The sequence below is a fragment of the Eublepharis macularius genome, chromosome 3 (assembly GCF_028583425.1).
Source record: "Eublepharis macularius isolate TG4126 chromosome 3, MPM_Emac_v1.0, whole genome shotgun sequence".
In the NCBI taxonomy this organism is placed as follows: domain Eukaryota; kingdom Metazoa; phylum Chordata; class Lepidosauria; order Squamata; family Eublepharidae; genus Eublepharis; species Eublepharis macularius.
This window is the reverse complement of record NC_072792.1, coordinates 179,862,936-179,887,125: the sequence shown is the minus strand read 5'-3', so window position 1 is coordinate 179,887,125 and position 24,190 is coordinate 179,862,936. Positions and strand designations below refer to the sequence as shown.

The window sequence follows — 24,190 nt, the reverse complement described above, 5'->3', positions numbered from 1 at the left end:
CAGAGCTACACTGCCTCTGAACATGGAAGTTCCATTTAGCCATCAGTTCTGAACTATTAATAGATCTAACCTCCATACAAGTGTCTTTGCTAAGTCATCTACGCTAGTGATTTTTTCTGTTGTGGCAAAGAATTCCCCTAAGTTTATAAGGCAGGAGAGAGGAGAGGCATAGAAAACTGGTTCCTTTTGGAACAAAACATTACTCTAAAGGAGCCGAGAAAGTTTTCATAGACACTCATAGGTGTGATGAATGCGGGTCACATTCACGAGGCCTGGCCGCAATCCTCTTCCGTTCACTGCAGCAGCATGGGAAGAAATGGTTTTGGTTAACCTGGGAGTCATTTGTCTCCGAGGAGCAGAAAGACGCTGCTTTACCATTTCCTTTTGAATCGGGGCACTGCCGGTTCAGCCCACCCGCTAAAAAGAGAGCAAGAAGCAGAGAGGTTAACCTCTACAGCGTCAACTGCAAGATGTTCACCCCGGCAAAGAGCTCATGCAAGTACGTTCGCAACCAATCAAACTCTTCAGGCACAAGGACTGGGGATTTTTTAGACCAGCAGTCTTGCAACTGCCTTCCCAGGAACCCAGAGGAGGTAGCCGTGTTAGTCTGTAGTCGCAAAATAGTGAAGAGTCCAGTAGCACCTTTAAGACTAACCAACTTTATTGTAGCACAAGCTTTCGAGAGCCACAGCTCTCTTCGTCAGATGCGACTGATGAAGAGAGCTGTGGTTCTCAAAAGCTCATCTCAGGAACGCTGCATTTCTCAGAGGCTTACCAGGTGATAATTCCCTAAAAGGCAGTTGATCTGCCGCTCCTGACTTCCCTCCTGCTAGTTGCAGGCATATGCTCAGGACGTGTGCGCCATTACCTAGCTTGTGCCTCGAACCAGTAGCCCTTCTCTCTTTCCAAACCTGGGAGCTGTAAGGATGTGATAGGATGCCATGGGACAAGAAGAGAGATGCAGCTTTATGCCCTCCCAATGCTACAACTGTAGGCTGCAAACTGAGTCAAGGACAGGGAAACACAAGCTGAACACCAGGCGGTGTATGGGAGAGAAGCAGCCGAAGGGTGAGAGTGATGCAGGAATACCTCTTCACTAGGGGTGGACACGGACTGGAAAAAAGACCTAAATTTTACACCGTCCGGCCCAGTTCGGCAGTTCAGCTTACAAGCGGTGCCGGGAGCGCTTTAACCTCCCCTTGCTCCAGGCCCCGGAGGTAGCACCACGGACCAACGGACCATGAACCCACGAACCTGTCTGCGGGTCGTGAAAAGTTTGTGGTCCTTGGTCCATGAAATTCCATGGTCGTGTTTTCCTGGTCTATGCCCACCTCTACTCTTCACTGCCATAGTCTCGCCTGCTACCGTTCACTGCATGGAAAGAGAGGGAGGCAGGGGGCGCTGCACCCTCGCGCTCTGCCCCTGTGCGCAAGCAGCATGTTCTTCCAAAAGGCAGGGGGAAAGCCACAGGGGCTCACAGCTCAGAGTTTTAACCTACAGGTCAAAGACCACAGACCATTCCCCCAGATCCTTTGTCATGCTGAAGGGCCTTGTATCAAGGGGGAGGTCTCAGCAGAAGAATAGAGATGAAGAGTTGGAAAACCACCGACTGAGATGCAGGATAGAATGTCTGCGCCTCTTACTGTAGGCGATACAAATGACGGAGAAACAAAGACATCGTTCTGCTTTCACAGCCAATTAATAATGCTAAAATAGAAAATTCACAGTTTATTCTGGATGGAAATAAAACTATACAAAAATCGGTGTTTTTTTCCCCCTTGCCAAAAAATATCAGGAGAAACATTTCATAGGATTTCTAACATAAAATGAAACCAACACCACGGCCCCCTCTTCTTTGCTGTTCTGTCAGTTCTAGGTTTATAATTCACACCTGGGAAGGGCAAGGGGTGATGTTTGTATCTCCATTTAAGTCTCGCTGAATTCAGAACAAGATTTGGATGCTCATAGCATCTTGATTACTATTATTATTTTTTTGCAAGACAGCTTAATTTCTGGAAAAAGTTTTCCTCCCGTTCATAAAAACATTAAAAGAGGCCAAGAGGCAGGTAATGCAGTGGAATGTGTACAAGAGTAAACGGGTCAAATCAAGTTGCTATTTACCTAAATATGCTTCGTGACTCCTGAAACATTCCTTTGGGAGAGCCAAGCAGGCATCACCAGTGGAGGGGTGGGGGTGGGGGGACGCTTGCAAAATTGCATGGGGGGAGTCCCAGAGATTTCAGTCGAATTCCAGACATGTGATGGATGCCAGCACTCTCCTGTACATGGATCTAGACCATTCCAATCGTTCATTTAAATTCAAGCCGTCTACAGTATTTCTCTAGGGGTGAAAGGAGGCAGAGGCAATGAAGAGATCCCAAAAAGTAACTAACATATTTTGCTTAGTTTAAAAAAAATGGAATCCCCTTTGGATATTTGTACACAATTTGTACAGCTGAGGAATATGTAATAATTCTGGTTTCCTAACGTGGCAACTTAAAGCTGTGATATATGGCCAGGGTAAAAGTTGACTTCTAACTTTTTTTTTTTAACTTTACAAAACAGATCAACAAGCAACAGAATCCAAGCAGGGCCAGCCATTCACAATCCATTCAAACACATACCTAAAATTGGAAACATATTTACAATGGTTAAGTAAATAAATCCTTTCTCCATTTTAGGCCCTGTGTTTTTTTTTCAGAAGGGTGAAAAGAAACAAGAAAAGGATTCCCCCTCCCCTTCTGTTAAGTCTCTTCTTTTATTTCTGAACTGTTGGAGGAGAGAAATTCCTCCTGGAACTCTGCTTTGTCAGGATAGAGTTTGATGTATGTATCTACCATCAAATCCAAGTCATGCTTGATGTCAAAGTTTATGTTAAGCAAAGCCAAGTTACCAGACCTCTGTTCGGTCAAAGTGTTTTTCAGGTAGGCCTTCAAGCGCCTCCGGCCGACTTCAAATTTCTCGTTTTCCACCTTCATCAATGGAAGGATGCACAGTACCTTGAGCAAGGCGTACACGTTGGGGAAAAACTTGATGTCGGGCAGATGAAGCGCTTCGTAGATCGAGGTAGGAAGTTCGATATCCTTCCCTCTGTGTTTCCATTTGATTCTCCAGCAATGAAGTTCCGCCGACAACGTGTCTGGGTTTGGGAGGTCGTTCTTGTACATGTCTGCGTGATGTTCCTCGGAAGTGTTGAATTTGAGCTGCCCCATGACCGAGGGCACTAAAGACAGGCATTTCAGGGCTCTCAGGTGCTGCTCTGAAAAGATGTCTTTCAGTTCCTGAATGATGTGCTCCACGGTTGGGATACTGAGGGCCTCTTTGTAATAGTTTTCCGGCGTGACCTCAGAGTCCAAGTTCCCTTGCTGCGCTCGGCAAAATTTCCCAGGGACCTTAACGGGCAGGTCCAGCTTTGTGGCCAAGCTTGTCGCTTCCTCGAACCAGAATTCGTGGTAAACCTCAATGTTCTCCATCACCTCGTTCAGCGAATGCAGCACGGCGGTTAAGCTGCTGGCTGCAAAAAAAACGTCCGACGTCTGGCCCTGGAGATTCTTGCCAAAGGCCCTTGTGAACGAAAGGATGTTCTTGACGATCACGACAGTAACCACAAAGTCAAAGTCTGCTAGCGCGCTAGAGAGGATGTATGCTCGGCCAGCGATCATGGTGTTCCAGCGGGCGGAAGACTCATTTATGCCGTCCAGGCACAGCACCAGGGCTTGCATTAGGTCTACTATAATCTCAAAGGTATCGTGCCGACACGTCCAATGTGAACGGATAACTTCTTTCAGCTCCTTCCCCCTATCCTCACTGTTCTGAAAAAGAAGGGAGATAACATTGTCCAAATCCGATAGGACTTGCGACTGGTGAAAGAACGTGCAAACTGCTTCTATCGTCCCAAGGGCAATAGAAATGCCCAAGACTGGAACAGACTTGGCTAGCCATATATTCAAGGCACAAGAAGAGGACAGTGTGTACACAGCTTGGGGGTATTTTTCCAAGATTCTCGTGGCGACAGTCTTCATCTTTGAAGCAAGCCCACTGGAGACAATGTAGGCTTGGCCTCGGCAATACTCCATGTTTAAACCCCATTTTTCAATGATAGTGGTATGGAACTTGACGGCTAGAATGTCCGGATCTGCCTCGTAAGGCAAAAACCCTACGAATTCTTCCCGCAGGTTGTGGGAATCGTCAACAAATCTCACCAGCACCGGCAAATGGTTCTCCCCAGCTAGATCCACGACCTCTTCTGTGACAATGGAGAAGAAATGAGAGTCTCGGACCTCCCGGAGCGTCTCCTCTCGTATACAACTTTCGCAGATCTCCAACATTTGCTTCTGCTGGGCTTGCGAGCAATACGACAGATTCACCGCCGTGGTCTCAAACCGCTTTCGCAGGACCTCGTCGCCGGAGTTTATTCTGAATTCCAGGAGAGCTTGGAAGTTGTCAGGGGTAAAAATGCCTTCGGGCAGCTCATCAGCGCCGTGGCCATCTAGTGGAATGTTCTGCCTCCCCATTAAGATCAGAATTTCAAATAAAGATTTTAGATAATCTTTGTTTTCCCGCTCTTCTTGAGTCAAAGGAACGTCGTCTTTCATGTGCTCGTCTCCTCCCTCCTCAGAAGCTGGATTCTGAAGCTCGTCAGTGGACTCTGGATTAGTCTTTTCTTGTTCATAGGCTTCATCAACTAGAGGAGAAGAGAGGAGAGATACTGGTAAGAATTCCAGGCAACACTTTCCCCTTCATCTTTAAGCCTCCAAAAAAAATCTTACTGATGACATATTTCATGAGTGAAATGATACGAAGAACTGCACGCAGACTTCCACAACCTAGGGTACGCAGGACCCCCGAGACCTGTTCCAAAAATGGTGACATTTTCCTCTGGTGCAAGACGCCTTCACTGATGTAGGAGCCTCCTCTTGTACCAATGAAAGGTTCCTTGTGTAGGAGGAATGTGCTACCATTTGTGGAATGGACTCATGGAATGCAACCCTTTGTATCTTACGAGCGGGGATGTGCGTTTCATTTCCCCCTCCCCTTTCCCTGAAAGGCCCTCCTGGCCTCTCCTTTTCCTTCTCTCCTTCCCGCGCTCACCAGACAACCTACCTTTGTCTGCATTCCTGACTTCAGCTTTCCTTTTTCCCCTCCCCCGCTTCTTGGGTGTTGCACCAAAATTCTGTAATTCCCTCCCACCGGCAGCCTCTCCCTAGGAAAATGTTGCATGGCTCTGGCTGCTGGGCCACACCCAGATGCACACTGGGGAACCCTCAAGGACTTGTGGGGCGCCTCTTTTCCTCCTCCTGATAACTCCCATATCTTCACTTCTCCTTGCTTTCTTCTCTCCTTCCTACCTACTAACCTTTCAGCTGTCCACCATTTTCAAGTATATTTATTAACTTCAATGTATTAACTCCGTATGTATCTACCTTTCTCCACAATGGGGACGCACAGCAGCTTGCATGATTCTCCACGCCTCCATTTTGACCTCCCAGCAAACCTGTGACCAAGGTTCAGCTGAGAGTGTGTGACTAGACCAAGGTCTCCCAGTGAGCTTCTATGGCAGAGTGGGGATTCAAATCTGGGTCTCCCAGATCCTAATCTGAAACTCTAACCAATACATCATGCAGGCTTCGAGGGGCGGTCACTGTTGAACAGTAGCATTCAGCCAGGCCTGGGTGAATAATGCAAGTTGGGTGGTATCCAGTCACCCAGTGGTCCCAGTGAGTCCTCCATCAAAGTCCAAAACAGTTCTGGAAATGCCCCTCCTCCTTGCCTTTTACTGACAGAAATCAAGGCTTGAAGGCTGGCAATACTGTCGTGGTTGCCTAGCAACAAGGACAACAGTCACTGAAATGGCATTCCTTTCTTAAAGGTACAGGCACTACTTGTATTATTTGGGGGGGATTTTTTAAGATTTCAGCTTGGTTTTTTTTTAAGATTTCAGATTTTTTGGAAAACATGGGGCTTTTTTCAGGTTTGTAGAAGATCTTCTCTATTCAAGGCCCCTGTCTACGGATTTAAGTATCCACAAATGGGATCATGTGAAAAATTAGCTATATTGGTGTTGTGCAGGTGTCAGTTGGGTACAGAAAGGTTTCTCCAACATGGACCACTTGCTGCTTCACTCAGTCAATCTTTATCATGGCCCGCAAGCCATGTATACAATAAAACTGCTTGCCACTGAACTGAAGCAACATTGTTCCGTGTGTTTCAATTCTGCATTCCAGAAGCTTACAATAAAGCATATTAAATCCATTTTAAAGAGCCAGTCTCATATATTAAAACTGGGCAAGGGGACACCCCGAAAAGTCATCCATCAGAGAATGATGATGGAAGATGTTGTTAAAGCTAGCTGTGCAAATGGTGTCTGAATACAGCAGTGTTTTGCTTTGCCTTAGGAGTGGACTGCTTGAAAGATTCCTTGGCTTTCAATAAAGCATATTAAATGCTTATGCCAAAACAAACGTGAGCATCAGCACAGAGCCACAAAACATAAATGTGATGTCACGTTAGAAGAAATGTTCTTATTCGTACATTTGACTGAATGAAAAGATATATGACATTATAATTATAGATAGGTAAGATACATCAAAAATATTAAGAATGAGTGTCTTCTCTAGCTATTTACCCTGCAAAAATCTATCAATTGCCCTGGGCAAATATTACAAAGAGATCCAACCAATCAGGGTTCCCAGATGAGCACGCTTTTATAACCCACATTTTCTTTCTTTTTTTTAAATTTTGATTGGATTAGATATCATTTAGTTTCAAATTACAATCAATTTCCCTATTTCCCAAATCTAACCCCCTCCCTTTCCCCCTCTTTTGTTGACTTCCAACAGTTTTCCAACCCTTTGTCCCTTTTCCCTTACTCATTTTAAATTCCTTCCATCTAACAAACATATACTTTCACTTTCTTCTAAGCTTATCTATATAACTATATAACTATATAGCACAATATTCTTTCTATCTTCTTACTTACTTTAACAACTAAATCACAATATTACAATAATAATAATACATAACTAAGTGCTATCTTCCTTTTAGTAATAATCCTTTAACTATTTTTAGTACTCTGTACTCTATCTTGTAATCCCTTCTTCAATATGGGACAAACAATTTATCCCTTTTTGCATATTTTCAAATACTTCCATAAACAATACATTCATATAAGTCAACCAGTTTAACTTATACTCTACATATTACTTTTTCTTCGAATCTTATCTTCATTCTGCTTTAATTGTATTATTATATTACTTCAATTATGCAACTATATAATTATCATCAAAAATCGTCAACCAATTTGACCAACTGGATAACCCACATTTTCAAGGATGCTATCAAAAGCACATTTGTGACCCGCGCCTGAAAACGAAACGACCAAAGTGACCAGTACAACACTGCAGACATGATACAGCCGAAGACAAATATGTTAAAGTCCCGCTGGTTCCAAGAAACAGTGTATGATAAACTCTCCCACTGAAATCAAGCACATTTAAGTCCCATCTACTTGGCCGGATCCTGCTTAGTACATGTAACTAAAAATCCGGAAGTAATATGACCCTCGCCAGAATTCCAAGGCCATCTGATTTTAGACATCCCTGGATAAGGGCATGGCTTTTGGAGAGAAGCCCAAGACACAACAAATTACCAGGCAGCCGCCTCTAAGTCACAGCTTATCATCCACAGATCATTCACCTACCCTTCTGCTGCTTTAATGTTCTTATTTCTTCTTCGCTCTGGAGGGAGAAAAATAAATTCCTGGTCACCCATTTGGTAAGACTCTCTTCAAAACTACAATCAATCATCCCCTTTGAATCCAAGCACTAAACATTATTAGACATCCAAAGTACTTGGACTGCCCTTGGCTTCATGTCTTACGGGAGATGACACGAATGCTACAGAACGATATACATCATGGTGAAATGCCACCTTCCGCAAATTGGACAATGCTTAAAGTTCCATAGACTGTAGCCGACAAGCTACTTTCTTGCAGAGGTAACGCAACCATTCTGGGAAGCAACGCACATTCATGTTACGAGTTATTTTGAAGACTGTTTGGAATAGCTTGGTACAGTGACTGGAGTGGGTTGTAGGGACCGTATCGCTCCAGTCTTGCTCCATCTGCACTGGCACCCAGTTTGCTTCCAGGATCAATTTAGTGTGCTGGTATTGACGTTTAAAACTATTTATGGCTCGGGAACAGGATACGTTAAGGACCATCTTCTACCCATCTACTCCGGTCATCTTTGGAGGCCCTGCTTTGGGTGATACCACCGGCTCAGGGTAGCAAGCAACCCAAGACATTTTGGAACATTATCCCCATGGAGATTTATCTGTCTCCCCTATCATTGCCTTCCACCAGCAGGTGAAGACTTTTTAAATTTTGTCTTGCATACCCCCAATAGCATTTATTGGCCATTCTATGTGGTTTCGGTGTTATGTGGATATATGTTTGTATTGCATTATTTTATATATAAGTTATTTTAAATGTTATTTTCATGTTGAAATCTTTTGTTGTTCCCCAGCTTGGGGACCTTTATTGGGTGGATGGACGGCACAGAAATATTTCAAATAAATGAACTTGCTCCAGAAGAAAAGGGGTCCGTTGGCCTGGCCGGCAGTCACAGCTCCTCTTGCTCAAATCGGGAGGCTCCTCTGGGAGAAAATGCTACAATGCAAAAAAAAACCCCACCCCAGTCTCCCACCATTAATAATTTAAATACAATAGTAATAAACAACATCTTTATAAACAGTAGCAATAAATAACATCCTTACAATACAGCAGTAATGACTTCAGTACAATCCGTAATATAATTTTTACCAAAGCTTCATCTCATCTATTTCTAAACATAATATTGGTTCAATTTCATACAAATGATAACAGTCTCTAGTTTTCTTATCTTCCTCAGTGGCGTTCCATGGATTGAGTCTAGAAAACATAAGAAAACTAGAAACTGTCATCATTTGTATGAACATTGAACTAATATTATGTTTATGATGTTTATTCTGTGGAAGCCACTGGAAATAGATGAGATGCTTTGGTAAAAACTGTATTACGGATTGTACTGAAGTCATTACTGCTGTGCAGTAATTGCTACTGTTTATAAAGATGTTATTTATTACTATTGAATTTAAATTATTCCTAGTGGTTATTTATTCTATTTATTGTATGTGTTTCCTGTAAGCATTTTGCACTCTTGCACAATAATAGATTTGGGAATAATAGATTAATGATCGGTGGGAGACGTGGGGGGGGGGGGTTTGCACTGCAGCTCCTCTTGCACCTTATCGCTCGAGCGATAAACATCTATGAAAGATCCCTGGCCCTAGGGAGGCCCGCCTGGCATCGACCAGGGCCAGGGCTTTTTCGGTCGTGGCCCCAGCCTGGTGGAACGCTCTGCCTTATGAGACTAGGGCCCAGCAAGATTTGTTAGCATTTCACTGGGCCTGTAAGACGGAGCTGTTCTGCCAGGCATACGGTTGATGCTAGGCGGTGCCCGCCCCCTAGTCAGGGGGAATAAAGTATATGCCCTCCTGTCCAATTACATCTTCCATCTCCCACATATTTTTCTGGCAAAAACGCTTTGGAGATGGTGAAAAGGTGATCGTCCAGATTATGTGCTGCTATGTTTCTTGTTTCTATATTTATATAGATGCGATATTTTAAACTGTGGCATGTAGTATTTTATGCTTTTCATGGTATTAATGGTTTGAACTGTGTAATGTGTTTTAAGCCTTGTTGTGATCCGCCCTGAGCCTGCTGCTGTGGGGAGGGCGGAGTATAAACTGAATAAAATTAAATAAATTAAATTATCTGACAACTATTCCTTCTTCTTGTGCCAGGTTGAGATTATTTATTTACTTATACCCCACTTTTCTCCCCAACAGGGACTGAAATTGGCTTACAACATTCTCTACTCCTCCATTTTATCCTCACAACAGCCCTGTGAGGTAGATTAGACGGAGAGCACGTGACAGATCCAAGGTCTCCCAGCAAAATTCTATAGTGGAAGACGGATTCTAACCTGGGTTTCCCAGTTCACAGCTCGATATTCTAACAACTACACTGTGCTGGCACTTTAATTTTGGAAATTTTGAAGCTGTAACAAAAAAAAAAAAGAAATCTCACCCTGGGGCCTTTTTTTGTTTTTCCCCTAGAAAAGTTGAAAGTTGTGCAGTATTTTCTTTTTTTGAAAAACCTAAACTTATTTCACTGATTAAAATGGGATAAAAAGCATTAATTATCACTCAGCGATCCTACGCAGGTGTACCCGTAATCCAGAAATCAGGAAACTGTTCGTCTATAAAACTGTACGATCTGGTATATTTACAGAATTTAGGAGTATAAATGCTTTTACAGAGAACATAACCAACATTAGTAAATTGCAATGCTGCTACCTTGGGAAATGGTAAGCGGGGGCGGGGGGGGGGGGAACTAAAATAAAGCAGCAATTTTTTTCCCAGCAAACAAAAAGAAATATATTTTGATATAAACAGCCTCATACAGTTCCCACTGCTTGCATCTAGATATCAACGTCAGTTTCGTAACACTGACAATACTAAACTCTTGAATAATGTTATCATCATGTCTTGTACAAAATTAATCACATTGAACAATGAACGCAGCTTTGAAAATACGTTGTATATATCCACAGTACACAAAAAAGTTATTCTGTATTGCTGTAGGTTGTCTTATATAAAAATCTTACACATTTTGAGCAAGTAGCACCTTATCTTAAAAAGCATTTCATTTATTCCAAAAGATAAAGTACTTCAGAGGGCTTTTTCTAGGGCTCCTTGAAATTTCAACCTTTCCACTGAAAATGCTGCAAATAAAGTCCTCAAATCCACCCCTTCCCATTTTCTTGTTTTTTTCCTCTTGGGCCTTCACTGTTCTGGATTCCCAGCACACAGATCCTGTTCTTCTGAATTCTCACGAAGAATTGCCAAGAAAACACAGTCAAGGGAAGGAATTTCACACTGTGCCAGACCTCAGAACAAACCCCCCCCCCTCTTTAAAGTTCTCCAGCAAGCATGCAGAGAACCAGGGAGTAACAGATGAAACTGGGCTCTGGAGCCCAGAAGGGAAACTTCAGCCCATTAGAACCTCTCCAGGTCCAAGCCCAGCTCCAGCCCATGTGCTGGGCTCTGGAGATGGCATGAGTGGCAAGAAAATTCACTCTTCCCCAAGGAGTGTTAAAAAATAAAAAGCTGCTCCCTCGTTCCCTCCCTCCCCAAGTTCTCTGCATGCATGCCTGATGCTTCAGAAAAGAAATAGGATCAGTAACAACCACAATCAATGGCCATCTAGGCCAAGATTTGCGGACCCGTGCTGAGCATTCCTTATGACCAACAGGTGCACATCTGAAAGTGGGTTTGAAAGCTTTCTTTTTTTATGTCCTCACTGTAATTCCAGGAAGTATTTTTAGAGAAGCATCAACAATCTGTTTCACGTCAAAAATAGACAGATTAAAAGGGACATACAAATTCATCCTCAGTAAACTGGCAGATGTAATGCATGCACATTGTAGCTTTGGTAGGGGAAAGTTGAAGAAAGAGAATCTAGGGGATGGTTTGCACTGCTTCTCCACTGAATTACACTCCTTTTGGGAGAGTGATTTTACTTTTCTGTACAACATCTCTCATTTTAATTCTAATTCTCGTGACATCTCTAGCTTTGTACTTCAGTTTTACTGCACTGTTGGCGGTAGGCATCCCATTGCTCTTAATGTATTGTACTGAATTGCACCTCAGTGCGCGTTCGTCAAGTGCAGGGAGATGCAATGTTAGCCAGGAAGTGTAGTTTAAAAAGAGCCGGCGGAGATCGCTCCTCAGAGGGTTTGTTAATTTCATCTTTGCCTCCCGCTTTGTCAATTTCACCTCTCCAATCTAAGAACCATGTGGGATCGCAATCAGAAGGCAGCGAGGAATGGAAATGGGCCGGACCTGGGCTTGGACCTGGAGAGGTTCTAATGGGCTGAAGTTTCCCTTCTGGGATTTCACAACCCCTTCAACCAGCTCCAGTGTATAGCAAAGCCTTTGCCCTGTCACTGGCTGTCTTTTAAAACCGCCCTTCCCGGCTAACACTGCATCTCCCGACACATGTTCTTCACGTGTCTGATGTCTCAGAGACTCTTAGTTTATAAATGAAGTCAATAAACGTATTTTGTGTTACATTTACTGAAATATTTCTACTCTGCCCCTCCTGCCCTCTGTGCCAGTGGCTCATGGCAGTTATCCTTCTTCAGTTCTTTTTGACTGTGGCTGGTGTTGTTAACCAAATGCAACACCACTATATCATTGGCACCCATAGAGACTTACCAGCTCTTTGATTCTTTTTCTGTGCCTGCTGTGTGGGTTGTTCAGATGGCTCGTCAGATCAAATATGGTCGGCACAGCATTGTCCCGTAAAACTGTCCTATAGGGACTCTGAAAAAGAAAAGACAGCCTTTCATTTACAGGTCCTTCCTTAAAAGGAAACAATAACCTCTCAAGTAGGAGATTCTCTCGTGTCTGCTTATTTGCCCTGTAGCTAACAGCAGGGTGAAAAGATCAGCAAATAGCAAAAGACACCCCCCTCCAAGAACGCTTCTGTTTAAATCTGCTTCTGTTTCTTAAGTTTTGTAAAAACTGGATGGGCTTACCCTTCACATAAAGAACTTCCATGCATAGAGTCAGAGCACTGGGCCATTTAGCCCAGGACTGACGCTTCTGACGGACCGTGGGTCCTCCAGACCTCAGCGAGAGAATTTCCCAACACGAGTGACCTAGCAGATCGTTTAGCTGGAAGACGCCAAGTGGGGAATGTACGCAATCCGTCTGTTCTGCCGTACAGCCAAACAGCCCCTTCCCCAATACTTTAAAGCATATCCCAGGTAGAAAAATTATGATTGCGCTACACCGCGGAGAAGCTTCAGAATCAAAGAATCATAGAGTTGGAAGGGGCCATACAGACCATCTAGTCCAATCCCCTGCCCAGTGCAGGATCAGCCTAAAGCACCTCAGCGTCAGTTTGTGTCAACGGCAAAACTTTCACCACTGATTAGGAAAAAGACATTACTGAATGGAAACCGTTTACAGACTATTGACAATGTAATGGATAATAAGGACTTGAGGACAGCTGGATTTATGGATTAAGAATCACAAACAACAGAAAAAAGAGGGCTCTTATGTTTAACTCAGAATAAGTGAGACGCCGAAATTGATCTCTATCCATCAATTGGAACTCAATCTGTAGTTTAGTTTTAGGGTTTTTTTTTCTTTTTTCACTTTTTTATGCATTGTTAGCGTGTTTTCTTTTAGAATGTTGCTTTTTTAACCTTCTGCATTTGTTGTCTATAGCTTTTATGCTATTGTTTAGCGTCTAAATAAAGAAAAATTCCATGCAAAAAAAAAAAAAAGAAGTGTTCGCCCATGGAGGAATACAGCCAAATGTCCGGAGAACGGGAGAGAGTTCAAGGAGGAAATGGCTGGACACTGCAAAGCAAGCAAGAAAACTTGTGAAGAACGTGCCGGTGGAGGCAGATGGGATTTTACGAAACTGAGACTTTTCAACAAAGTAAACGCTGAGTCGTTGGGTGTTCTTATAATGCACCCAAGAGTTCTCTTCTGGCTACTTCATACATTACATTTTTTAGGCGGACCTCTCAAAAACCCAGTATCAATGCAACAAGCGCATGCCTGGAGCACATGAGTAGCACAGAGGTATCACTGTTTAGACGTTTGGCTGCAGCTTCCTGTCCGGTGTATGCAACCAACAAATTGCGGCTTGCTGACACGCGTGGAAAAGTCTGCTTATTGCTCTTACCTGGAGACCGCGAGAACTGCCACTACCAATGCTGAGAGTCTGCACTTCAGCACTGACTGGGCCTGTAAGAGCAGCCCAAGTCGATCGCTCGAAAGATCCATCTATTCTAGAATGGCAGCCTTACAAGCCAGGCACGGAGGGAGCAAACCTCTCGTGCCCTCTGTGCCCAATTATTGATATTCAGATGCATCTTCTTTGCTTCAACAAAACGATTACAACCCGCTTTCACATTACAAAATTCCTGTAGGGAAGGCAACTTTGTGTAGGAATTAACAGAAATTAAAAAAGAAATCTGGATGTAAATGGTGTCGGACAATGCGTAATTTATGTTAATTTATGTCAGGTTCTGATTGTGTTTAAGCCAAAGAGACTCCATTTTAACTTTGTCAGTGTGTTAAGTGTGCTTCTTGCAGGTGTGGAGACTGCTGCTGGGAGCCTGGAGGAGGGAGAGAGACGGTTATCGTCTACGTGCTTTCGTTTTCCTGCCGCCCTTGAGAAACTTTTCTTTTCTCACCCTCTGGTCGTTTGTTTTGAGAACTAAGGGGGAGGCTGAGGCCTGAGGGAAACTGTATATTCCGTACCTATTCTCTTGCTTAGCATTCGTAACAATTCCACAGATCAGCTAAGGTCAATGCATCTTGGAATGTGTACTCCATTTGTTGACAATCTTCAGTAAAGCCTTTTGAAATCAATGGACTTTTGTCTTATTGCAAGAGGTGGGCTAAGTTGCAACTTTTGGCAAGCCACAGTCTGACAATTTACAGTCTGCATTTCTCACGGAGACTCAAGCTGAATTACACAGTGGAAGAACGCAATCAACGGGAAGAAGGGCTGCTAACCTCCCGGGGGTGTCGAAGAAAAAGAGGCGTTCTCAGGGAATGAAATCAGTAGCACCACCAACCCAGTTCCCGGGAGTAGTATCCACTAACTCATGAAACAAAATTCTGTAATGTGGAAATAACGAGGCTCTCAAAATCGTATTGTAGAAACTGTAATTTTGAGAGCCTCATTATTTCCACATTACAGAATTTTGTTTCATGAGTTAGTGGATACTACTCCCGGGAACTGGGTTGGTGGAATCTCCAGGTGGTGGCTGGAGATCTTCCAGAACAACAGCTGATCTCCAGGCAACAAAGATCAGAAAATGGCTACCTTGGAATGTGGACGGGATGGCATTATACCCAGCTGAGATCCCAATCCTGACCAATCCTGCCCTTCCCAGGATCCACACCGCCAAATATCCAGGAATTTTCCAGCCCGGATCTGGCAGCTCTAACAGGAAGGAACATTTAATAAGCAATGCACTAAGGTTGGTGGTGGTGGAGAGTGCCCTCAAAGGTTAGGAAAATCGAAAAGAGTCCAGTAGCACCTTTAAGACTAACCACCTTTACTGAAGCATAAGCTTTTGAGAATCACCGTTCTCTTCGTCAGATGACACATCCGACGAAGAGACCTGTGGTCCTCGGAAGCTTATGCTACAGTAAATTTGGTTAGTCTTAAAGGTGCTACTGGACTCTTTTCGATTTTGCTACTACAGACTAACACGGCTAACTCCTCTGGCTCAAGGTTAGGATTGCAGAAATCTGAAACCAAGCGCAAGTATTAACATGACACATTAAACGATGCAGAAATTTAAAGGATTTGTGCATTCCACCTTCTCTTCTTCCTCGCCTACCACTCCAACACGTTTTGTTGGCTTAGTTACATCTTTTCTCCAAATAACTGTCAAGGAAGGATATTGCAATTGTACACGAAAGCATTTTGCTCTGCCTGTGCAATTGTGCCTTGGGAAGTCAACATGCCATTTGCGTTACAGAAGTTTTTTAAAAAGTCTGGGTCTAGCTGCAAACTCTGGCTGGCAGCAGCAACACTAACCGTGGTTAAAGCGGGCATCAGCCATAGTTAAAACTAGCTAGGAAAGGGTAGGGAGAATTCATCCAAAAGAGAGCAGCTGGAGGAAGGAGGAGGGCTGGGAAAAAGAAATGCACAATCCGTTCCTCACAGTGGATACAAACTGCACAACTGCAAGGCATGGAAGGGAAACATGGGTGGAGACGATTCGATTACCCGCCCCTCCAGGCATAAAGTCCACATCATGGGGCACAAGTATGGGGCCTGTGTCATGGTTCTGGCAATTTCCCAAAACTATACCAGCAAAGCTGGAAACATCCATGGCTTGTGGTCATCTGAGCTCTTAGAAGAGTGGCGTTATTGCCCTGAAAACTGCTGCAATATTTTTTTTATATGGTCAAATTCCCCTCCCACCCCCAAGTGATGAACAGAGAAATTAGGATCTTACCTGCTGGGAGGGAAAAAAAACCCTGCTTATAGAAAGTTCTATTAATACATCTATAATTCTTCTCCAAGCAATTTCTCAAAGGGCCGCGCAGCACAGCCCCACGTTTTAAAATATTCCTGGGTTCTTGACAGATAAAGAGAACGCAAAGCCAGCTGCCTCTACAGTCATTAATTTACTCGGCCTTTTCACAGACGCTGTTATTTTAAAAACATTTTGGGGTCAGAGATGCTATTCTCTTGCAGAGAGAGAATTTTCCCCTAGAAGAGTTTTAGATGAGATTTTTTATTGAAACGCAGTATTCTCAATGGGAAGCCTTCGCAATTCCACCGCTTCACCACGTGCTGTGGGAATCCTCAGAGCGCCAATCTGCCCCGCATGGTTTCACATTTAAGTAACCCGGTGAGACTTCCAAGCGTTGCAATGCACAGGTTCGGCATGCACAGGCGAAGGTGGAACACGAGCCACGCATTTTAGCCTGCTGGGGAATCCAAGATCTTAAATTTCATGCTATCGGGGAGAGTCAATTAGCTACAGGCAATAAATCAAATCATGGAAACGCAGCATACCGTTTGATGAGATGCTAATGTTAAAGACATTCCCCTCTACTGTTAGTGCCAGTAAAGCACACAAAGGAAAAGCGAGTTAACGTTTTAGATGTAAAAAAGCACAAAACACTCTTCTTTCCACTTACACTTCTGCATATCATTGAAGCTTCAAAGTGTTTCGCGCACAGCCTGTAATGCTTGTTCAGTTGGTCTGGCGTCTTATCTTCCAGATCAGCCCTTCGGCAGTTCTCGACCCACCGCTGACATCTGCAAGAGATACAGATTTTTAACTATCGTAAAGGGTTGAGGGTAGCTATTCCCAACCGTGTGCCACGAATGACTGAAAAATGGAAGGCTTCCCTGAGTCGCAACTATCTGTCTACAGAGGAGGTTCCCTGCTTGGTCTCTGAATGATTCACTGTTCTGTTTGCCCCCCCCCTTCCAATCAGCTTTCTCAAGATGAATCTCTGCACCCAGCAGGATTGGATCACTGCTCCCCAAAACCATCTCTTCTCACGCAAACACAGGAGGTAGACAGCTAGCACTGAAAAGTAAACCTTTTGTAATGTGAGAGGTCACTTTCAATTTTAACTCAGAAAAAAAATCTCACCTGAGCTCTCAGATACCTGAGAAACACTGCTTGAAAATTCAAACATCAGCATTAAAGATTCTGGATATCACTTGCTTCTCTGACCATGTTCAAAGCCTGAAATTTGCTTAAATTACTGGCCCCGGAGAGAAGAATGAAGAACAAACAGGCCTCGCTAGGGAACCCTATGCTAGAGGTTTATAATTGGCTTGGCTTGATTATTTATTGCCTCAAATAACATTTCAAATCTTATGTAGGGAGAAAAAAGGGGACTACAAAGGATATCCGTCTCGCAAGAAATAACTCCCTTCTGTCTTGTAGCCACTGAAAAAGGAGGGCTGTCATTTAACCTGAAAAAGAACAGGGACGCATTCCGGCAAACTATAAAGCCAGCTCAAAAAAGCATAACGCTTAAAGGACTTCCTTGCTGCCAAAGAGCCATCTAAAGAAAACTGCTAATTTTTGAAAAGCAGATCAGTTAAACAATCTCTGAACCATGCCTAAATAGATTCATCGACTTCTCTTGCCTTTAAATGTCTCTCTCCCATCTGTTTGGCTCACAGAATTACTTCCCCTTACATCTCTCGCACATATATACCTTTCTGCACACCACACCTCTTCACCTGTCACCTGAATTTTTGGGAATGTTTGCCTCTGTGCATGCACACATTATACACAGTGCCTCTTTCAATCCTGTCCCAATGATTTTCTCACAGGTGTAAAGGGGGAAAAAAGACACCGAACATGCCAGATGCTTATTTAGGAGAACAAATGCAATTTGTGACAGTGGGTCATAGTGGTTAGAGAACTGGTCTGGGACACCTGAGTTCAAAGCCTCAGTGAGCCACAAAGCTCACTGGGTGATAAGGGGTCAATCACCCTCTCTCAGCATAACCTATCTCACAGGGCTGCTGCATGGATAAAATGAGGGAGAACCACTTCTGCCAAATACCCCTGGAGGACAAAAGGTAAGAGGAAAAATGTACTAGACAGGTGCTTATGCAAGGTATAGGCATGCATGCGCATGAAGGAAGAAGAGATACAAGCAGACAAAACCTCACAAATATAGGTATAAAACATCTGCCTCTCTTCTTGCTGTTAGACACAGAGAGCTCTTCCCAGCTCACAAGCTTGCCTCTCCAAACTTCACCTCCTCCATGTCCACCCTCCACTCTTCCACAGGGTCTTCCCACGCACACACACATATCCACAAGGCCTGTCACTTACATAACATCCCACGCCTCTCTCACACAAACACAGCAACCACCATCCCATCACTTTTTCTCTATGCACGGCTGTCATACTAACCGTCTTCCATTTATTTATATGCTGCCTTTCTCCCTGCTGGGGACCCAAAGCAGCTCACTCGCCTTTCCTTGACTTTATCCTCACAACAACCCTGCGAGGTTGAGAGAGTGTGACTGACCCCGGGTCACTGTGACAGACAACCTCTAGTTCCGTCCTCCAGGCTGTCAGGCTATGGATGACAGGATATGGTAGACAGGTCTCTGTCCCATTGCAACAAGAAGTCCAAACTCTTGGTTAAATAGTTTTATTCAGAAATCCAATCTTTCCCATATATATGTCCATAGAATTACTCAGAGGCAAGAAAGCATCCAAGCAGTACACACTCCCTTGCTAGGAATAGGAACTTGAGAAAAGTACAGCTCTAAATACTCAATCATTTCCCCCCTCCCAAGCCACAAGTTTGCGCGGGAAGGAGTCTGGGAACTTCTGCTGGAGTTTATACATGGGCTAGACGGAACAAAGAGGCATAAGAGAAACGGCAACATTTCAGACAGTGCAAGGTCACTTCGGTGAGCCTCAAAGAAAGAGATAACACAGCTGTGTTCTCATGGTGAGAGAAACGAAAGTAATGATCATAGCATGTACAAAATGAAATCAAGGCACAGTATTAGCAATGGTTCAACACCTAGAACAATGACATGGATGTAGGGGTACAGACATGACACCTCACAGCAAATACTCAGTGGTATCAGCTAATGAGAGGCTGTGGAATCTCTGGGAGAGAGTGAGGAGGAGGGCAACCAGGTTTTGCCTCCGACAGGGCTTGGGGAAGAGAGGGAGAAACAGGGAAAACTACCAGATTAGTTAGGCTTTACCCAGGGAAGGACAAGAACTCAGACATCTATGGTTAGGTACCCAGGGCTCAAGGGCCAGATGAAGAGGCAGGAACAGAGCAGGTATGCTGTGCTACCTTAGGAAATTCTGGGTTAGTGACTTGTGAGCTGATTGAGGGAAATGCCCCAGGAGACAAAGGGAGTCTGTTCAATAGGCTGAGATTCTCGGGTCTGGAGAGAAGTCCCAGGTGGAATCACTGGTTGCTTTCACACACACTGAATAATGCACTTTCAATCGACTTTCAATGTACTCCAGCGATAGTTTGCATGCTCCTCATTTCCCAATAACACTGTATATAAGCTCCTTCACTTCATGCTGACACAAAGTTTTGGGGACAACGGCGACGCTCATCTAAATTTAGCATGAGCATCAAATGAAGGAAAACATAAATATATGGTTGGGCTGGTTCACAGGCAAGGGAGGAAGAGCATTCGGTATAATCAGGGCTCATTTCGAGGAGGAACGCGCAGGAACGCCGTTCCCCAAAGAAGTCACATGACAGGTGGACCTGCCCACCTCACAGACATTTTGGGCCCATTTTGGCCTGGACTGGGGCTGAAATGGCCCGGATCAGGCCTCTGACGGGTGGTGGATCACTCTCCCGCTCAGCAGTAGCCCAATCCTGACCATTTGGGGCCCCTTTTCAGCCATTTTTAGCCACTTATTGGGCCCAATTTCGGCCCTGAATGGCCAGGATTGGGTCCAAAACAGCCAGGATAGGTGATGTCAGGGGGTGTGGCATATGCAAATCAGTTACACGAATGACACACTTCCAGTGATGGCAAGGGGCGTGGCATATGCTAATGAGTTATGCTAATGCATTATGCTAATGAGTTCCTCCAGCTTCTTTTCAACGAAATGACCCCTGGGTATAATGACATCCAATGCATCTGGAAGGAAAAGACAGTGACTTCTAGAAGCTGCGGTATGATGCTACCCGAGAGTGGAAGTAAATCTATACGGCTGTATTGGACAGACATTGCCCCCATTACCCAGGAAACGACTACGACCCAGGCGATTACTGTGGGATCCCATAGCATAATCCCCACCCCAAAGTATGGGAGGAGGTAAGAGGAGGCAGCTGCCTCAAGGAAGAGAGAAGGGGGAAGACTCCAGCACTGCAGGATTTGAACATTGAACAGGTTCGCATATTAACTGGAAGGGGGAGAGATTCCATGTTCAGCATCAGTGGATGGACCAAGACTGGCCCAGTCTCTATGGGAAACACTCGTAACTGCATTCTCAGATGGGGTAATTCTGTGTGTGCTTACTCTGGAGTTCAGTGGCAATTTTGTTCGACAAGTTATGAGAATACACAGAAAAAAATCAGGCTGCCCGCTATTTTCAGCACGTTGAAGAAAAAGCACAAATGCCGCAAACAAGCATTCTCAAACACAGAAACTGCACACACAATGGGTGGTCCACACTTGCATACTCCATCGCTTGATAGCCGCTATGTACCATCACAGGGAAACAGCTCTCAAGGAAGAATTCTCCTAATATCTCACATTGTCTCAACTGGAGTGTATCTGAAGAAGTGAGCTGCGGCTCGCGAAAGCTCCTACCCTACCACACATTTTGTTAGTCTTACAGCTGCTACTGGATTCTTGCTCTTTCCCACTGTCTCAACGGCAACGCTTTAAAACAGTCGGCACATTCAGCGGCTAGTCAGGATCCATGCGGTGTTATGGCTGAACAACTTCAGAGCATGGAAAACAGTGGAAAGCATCACATTTTTTTTAGTGCGCCTTTGTCTAAAGAAAGCTCCTGCAGAGCTGGACGACTAGCACAGCAAGAAATGACCCAGACTAAAGCCTATATCCTGAAGCTTAAAATATATACTTGAAGAGGATTTACTCACATAAAAGGAACGTTACAAACGTGGTTTCTACCTACACTCACTGCCTGAAGGGGTACAGCTTGCTCTGCCGCCACTGTATGTGTAACCCAAGATGTTAAGTGGAGAAGCCACGGCAGTAGGGCGTAGCAGCTGAAGGTATTACACTGAAGCAATCTTGATGAAAGTATGAGTTAGCGTCTAGTTGAACGGTGAAATCAGTTTTGATAAAAAATAAAATTCTCCTGTTGCATATCAAACACATATAACAATTTAATCCTATGCTAAACAATGGGCCATCCTTTAAAACTTACAGTGTTAAACATAAAAGAGAAGCCAAAGAGAAAAACATGGTACTATTTTACTGTTTCGGTGCTGAGTTTACCAACTGTTCATTTTTTTTAAACTGAAAGCTACCTTGAGAATTTTTCAGTTGAGAACATGGGATGAAAAAAATAATAGATTAAATAATATCTATTAACTAGCCATTGAGCACATGCTAATTCAAAGACAGGGAAACATGAGTGATGGATTCATACATGTGTGAATTGCCCTACTAAGAAAGCAGACAAGCCACCCAAGAGACTTCAGATACAATCCTAAAAAGTTTCCGGAGAGTAAGCCCCAGTGAATAAAACAGCTGTTACAGAGATGCAGACATGCTAAGGACGGCTGCAATACACACGTTGGTGCGATTGTACCTTTAAGCGTCTGTTAATTGAAAGAGAAATCTGATCTATGGACGCAGGCGTGTGTGAACCTACCTCAAAAGGTACCGAAGTCAAAAATAGAGGGAGGCTAAGGTATACGTTCACACATGTGCAGAGGAAGATATAGTGACACAGCCTGTGAACCTGCCCTACAGGGGACAAAACAAACTCAAGAGACAGACACGCATATGAGAACCGAGAGACACAGACATGCATGTGTGAGCCTGTCTTTCAGACCTCCTAATCAAGAGGGAAATCTGAGCAATGAGTTCATGCACCTGAGAACATAGCTGGCAAATAGGGTTACCACCCTCCAGGTAGTGGCTGGAGATCTCCCAGAATGACAATTGATCTCCAGACAACAGTGATCAGTTACCCTGGAGAAAAAAGCTGCTTTGGAGGATGGACTCTATGGCATGATACTCCATCGAGGTCCCTCCCCTCCACAAACCTTGTTCTGCCCAGGTTCCACTCCCCCAAATCTCCAGGAATTTCGCAAGCTAGTATTGGCAACCTTACTAGCAAGCTCTACGCAGGGCTGCCCTTGAGCCTGACCCGGAGATTACAGCGGGTACAAAATGCAGTTGCACACGTTAAAAGTTCCAAATGGGGCACATATAACACCGATATTATGCAAGCTGCATTGGTTGCCAGTGGGGTACTGGATCAGATTCAAGGTTTTGGTACTGACCTATAAGGCCCTATGTGGACAGGAACCAGTGTATCTGTGGGACCGTCTCTCCCCATATATTCCCATGAGGACACGCCGATCAGGGGATAAACAGCTGTTGGTAGTCCCTGGCCCCAAGGAGGCCCGCTTAGCCTCGACCAGAGCCAGGGCTTTCTTGGTCCTGGCTCCCACCTGGTGGAACGCTCAGTCTGCTGAGACCAGGGCCTGGCAAGACCTACTATCTTTTCGCCGGGCCTGTAAGACAGAGATGTTCCACCAGGCACATGGCTGAGGTCTGGGCCTCCGCCGGCCTGAAACAACAAGGGGTGTATAAAATCTAACCCTCCCTGCAAAGTCTGTCCACCATTCTGTTATTATTTGTAAGGCAAACTGCTGTAACTGTATAAATAGAAATATGTCATTATTTTAATGATGTTTTTAAATGTTTTACGGAGATGGAATTTTACTGTATTTTAATAGGTTGTGATCTGCCCTGAGGCCGCCCGCGGGGAGGGCAGAAAAGAAATGTGAAAAATAAATAAATAAATAGGGTGCACCAAGAAAAGTCTAAGACACACAGTCATATGCACGGGAACCCACCCTTCAGGGCACATACCCATGAGCCAAGCGATACAGAGACACATCTGTGAACCTGTCTTTCAGCGCCTGCAAATGAAGAGGGAAATCTCAGATTCCCAGTATCTGTGGGGGAGGGGGGTGCAATTCCCAGTTAACAAAATGGGTGTTACAGTAGATGTTACAGAATTATTATTATTATTATTATTCAGACAAAGAGAGAATGGGGACCTCATAACTGGCAAACAGAAGTTAATAAAGGTTTCCCCCAAAAGGAGACATGCCAGGGACTGCTCAAACAAGCTAGTGCAATCCTGCCTTTAAACAGCTCAAATTTAAGCATCTCAGATTTCCTTCTTGATTAGCAGAGGCTGAAAGACAAGGTTTACACGTGTGCATCTTCGTCACTGGGTTCACACGTGCGTGTCTGCTACCTCTGTGTTCACACGTGCACGTCTCCCGTCACTGGTTTCACACGCCTGAAAAGCGCCCCGAAGGACGCCGCAACCAGACTCGCAGAAAGGCCCCAAAGACCGCGCACAGGCTGACACGTGTCAACCCGCCCGGCCCGCAGAGACCCAGCGGCGTCTCCCGCGGGAGGCAGCCCAGAGCAGAACCCCGCCCGCCGCAGCCCGGGTTCCCCTTCGCGCCCAGACGCGTGTCTGCCCCCCGCGTGACGTGTGAACGCGCCTTACCGGGCGGGGTCTCGGGGGAAGCGGAAAAAGGCGAGGTCGCTCTGGGTGCTCTTGCGGGTGCAGTTCGGGGCGGCGCAGAAATTCGGCATGGTCGGGGGAGAGGCGGGGCGGGGGAGGCGGGCGGCGGCGGCGGCGACTCCTTCAAACGCCCCGCGCGGCCGCAGGAAGCTCGGGAGGGGGGGAGGGGACGCGCCGCCTCAGCCGCCTCCTTCCCACAAGGCGCCGCGCCCGCCCGCCCGCCCGCCAATCGGAAGCCGCCGTGCCGTCCGCCAATCACAACCGCCCGACTTGGCTGCGCGCGCACCCTCTCCCCCCCTCCT

The 24,190-nt window shown here is 44.9% G+C and overlaps 1 protein-coding gene across 1 annotated transcript; it reads right to left on the bottom strand.

The window, feature by feature from the left end:
* Positions 1 to 1,713: 1,713 nt before the first annotated feature.
* On the bottom strand, positions 1,714 to 23,969 carry THAP12 (THAP domain containing 12). Its single transcript, XM_054973941.1, has 5 exons — positions 23,871 to 23,969; positions 16,798 to 16,918; positions 12,322 to 12,429; positions 7,700 to 7,736; positions 1,714 to 4,684 (listed from the first exon to the last, which is right to left on the bottom strand). Exons 1-5 carry the CDS (start codon positions 23,957 to 23,959, stop codon positions 2,745 to 2,747), a joined length of 2,295 nt encoding a protein of 764 aa, XP_054829916.1. The 5' UTR covers positions 23,960 to 23,969; the 3' UTR covers positions 1,714 to 2,744.
* Between the last annotated feature and the right edge of the window lie 221 nt (positions 23,970 to 24,190).

Coding starts and splice junctions, on each gene's coding strand:
- THAP12 (XM_054973941.1), bottom strand. CDS start 23,959: ATGCCGAATTTCTGCGCCGCCCCGAACTGCACCCGCAAGAGCACCCAG. Junction 12,430..16,797: donor CTTCAATGATATGCAGAAGT/GTAAGTGGAAAG, acceptor TTTCTTTTTCAG/AGTCCCTATAGGACAGTTTT. Junction 7,737..12,321: donor GAAAAAGAATCAAAGAGCTG/GTAAGTCTCTAT, acceptor TTCTCCCTCCAG/AGCGAAGAAGAAATAAGAAC.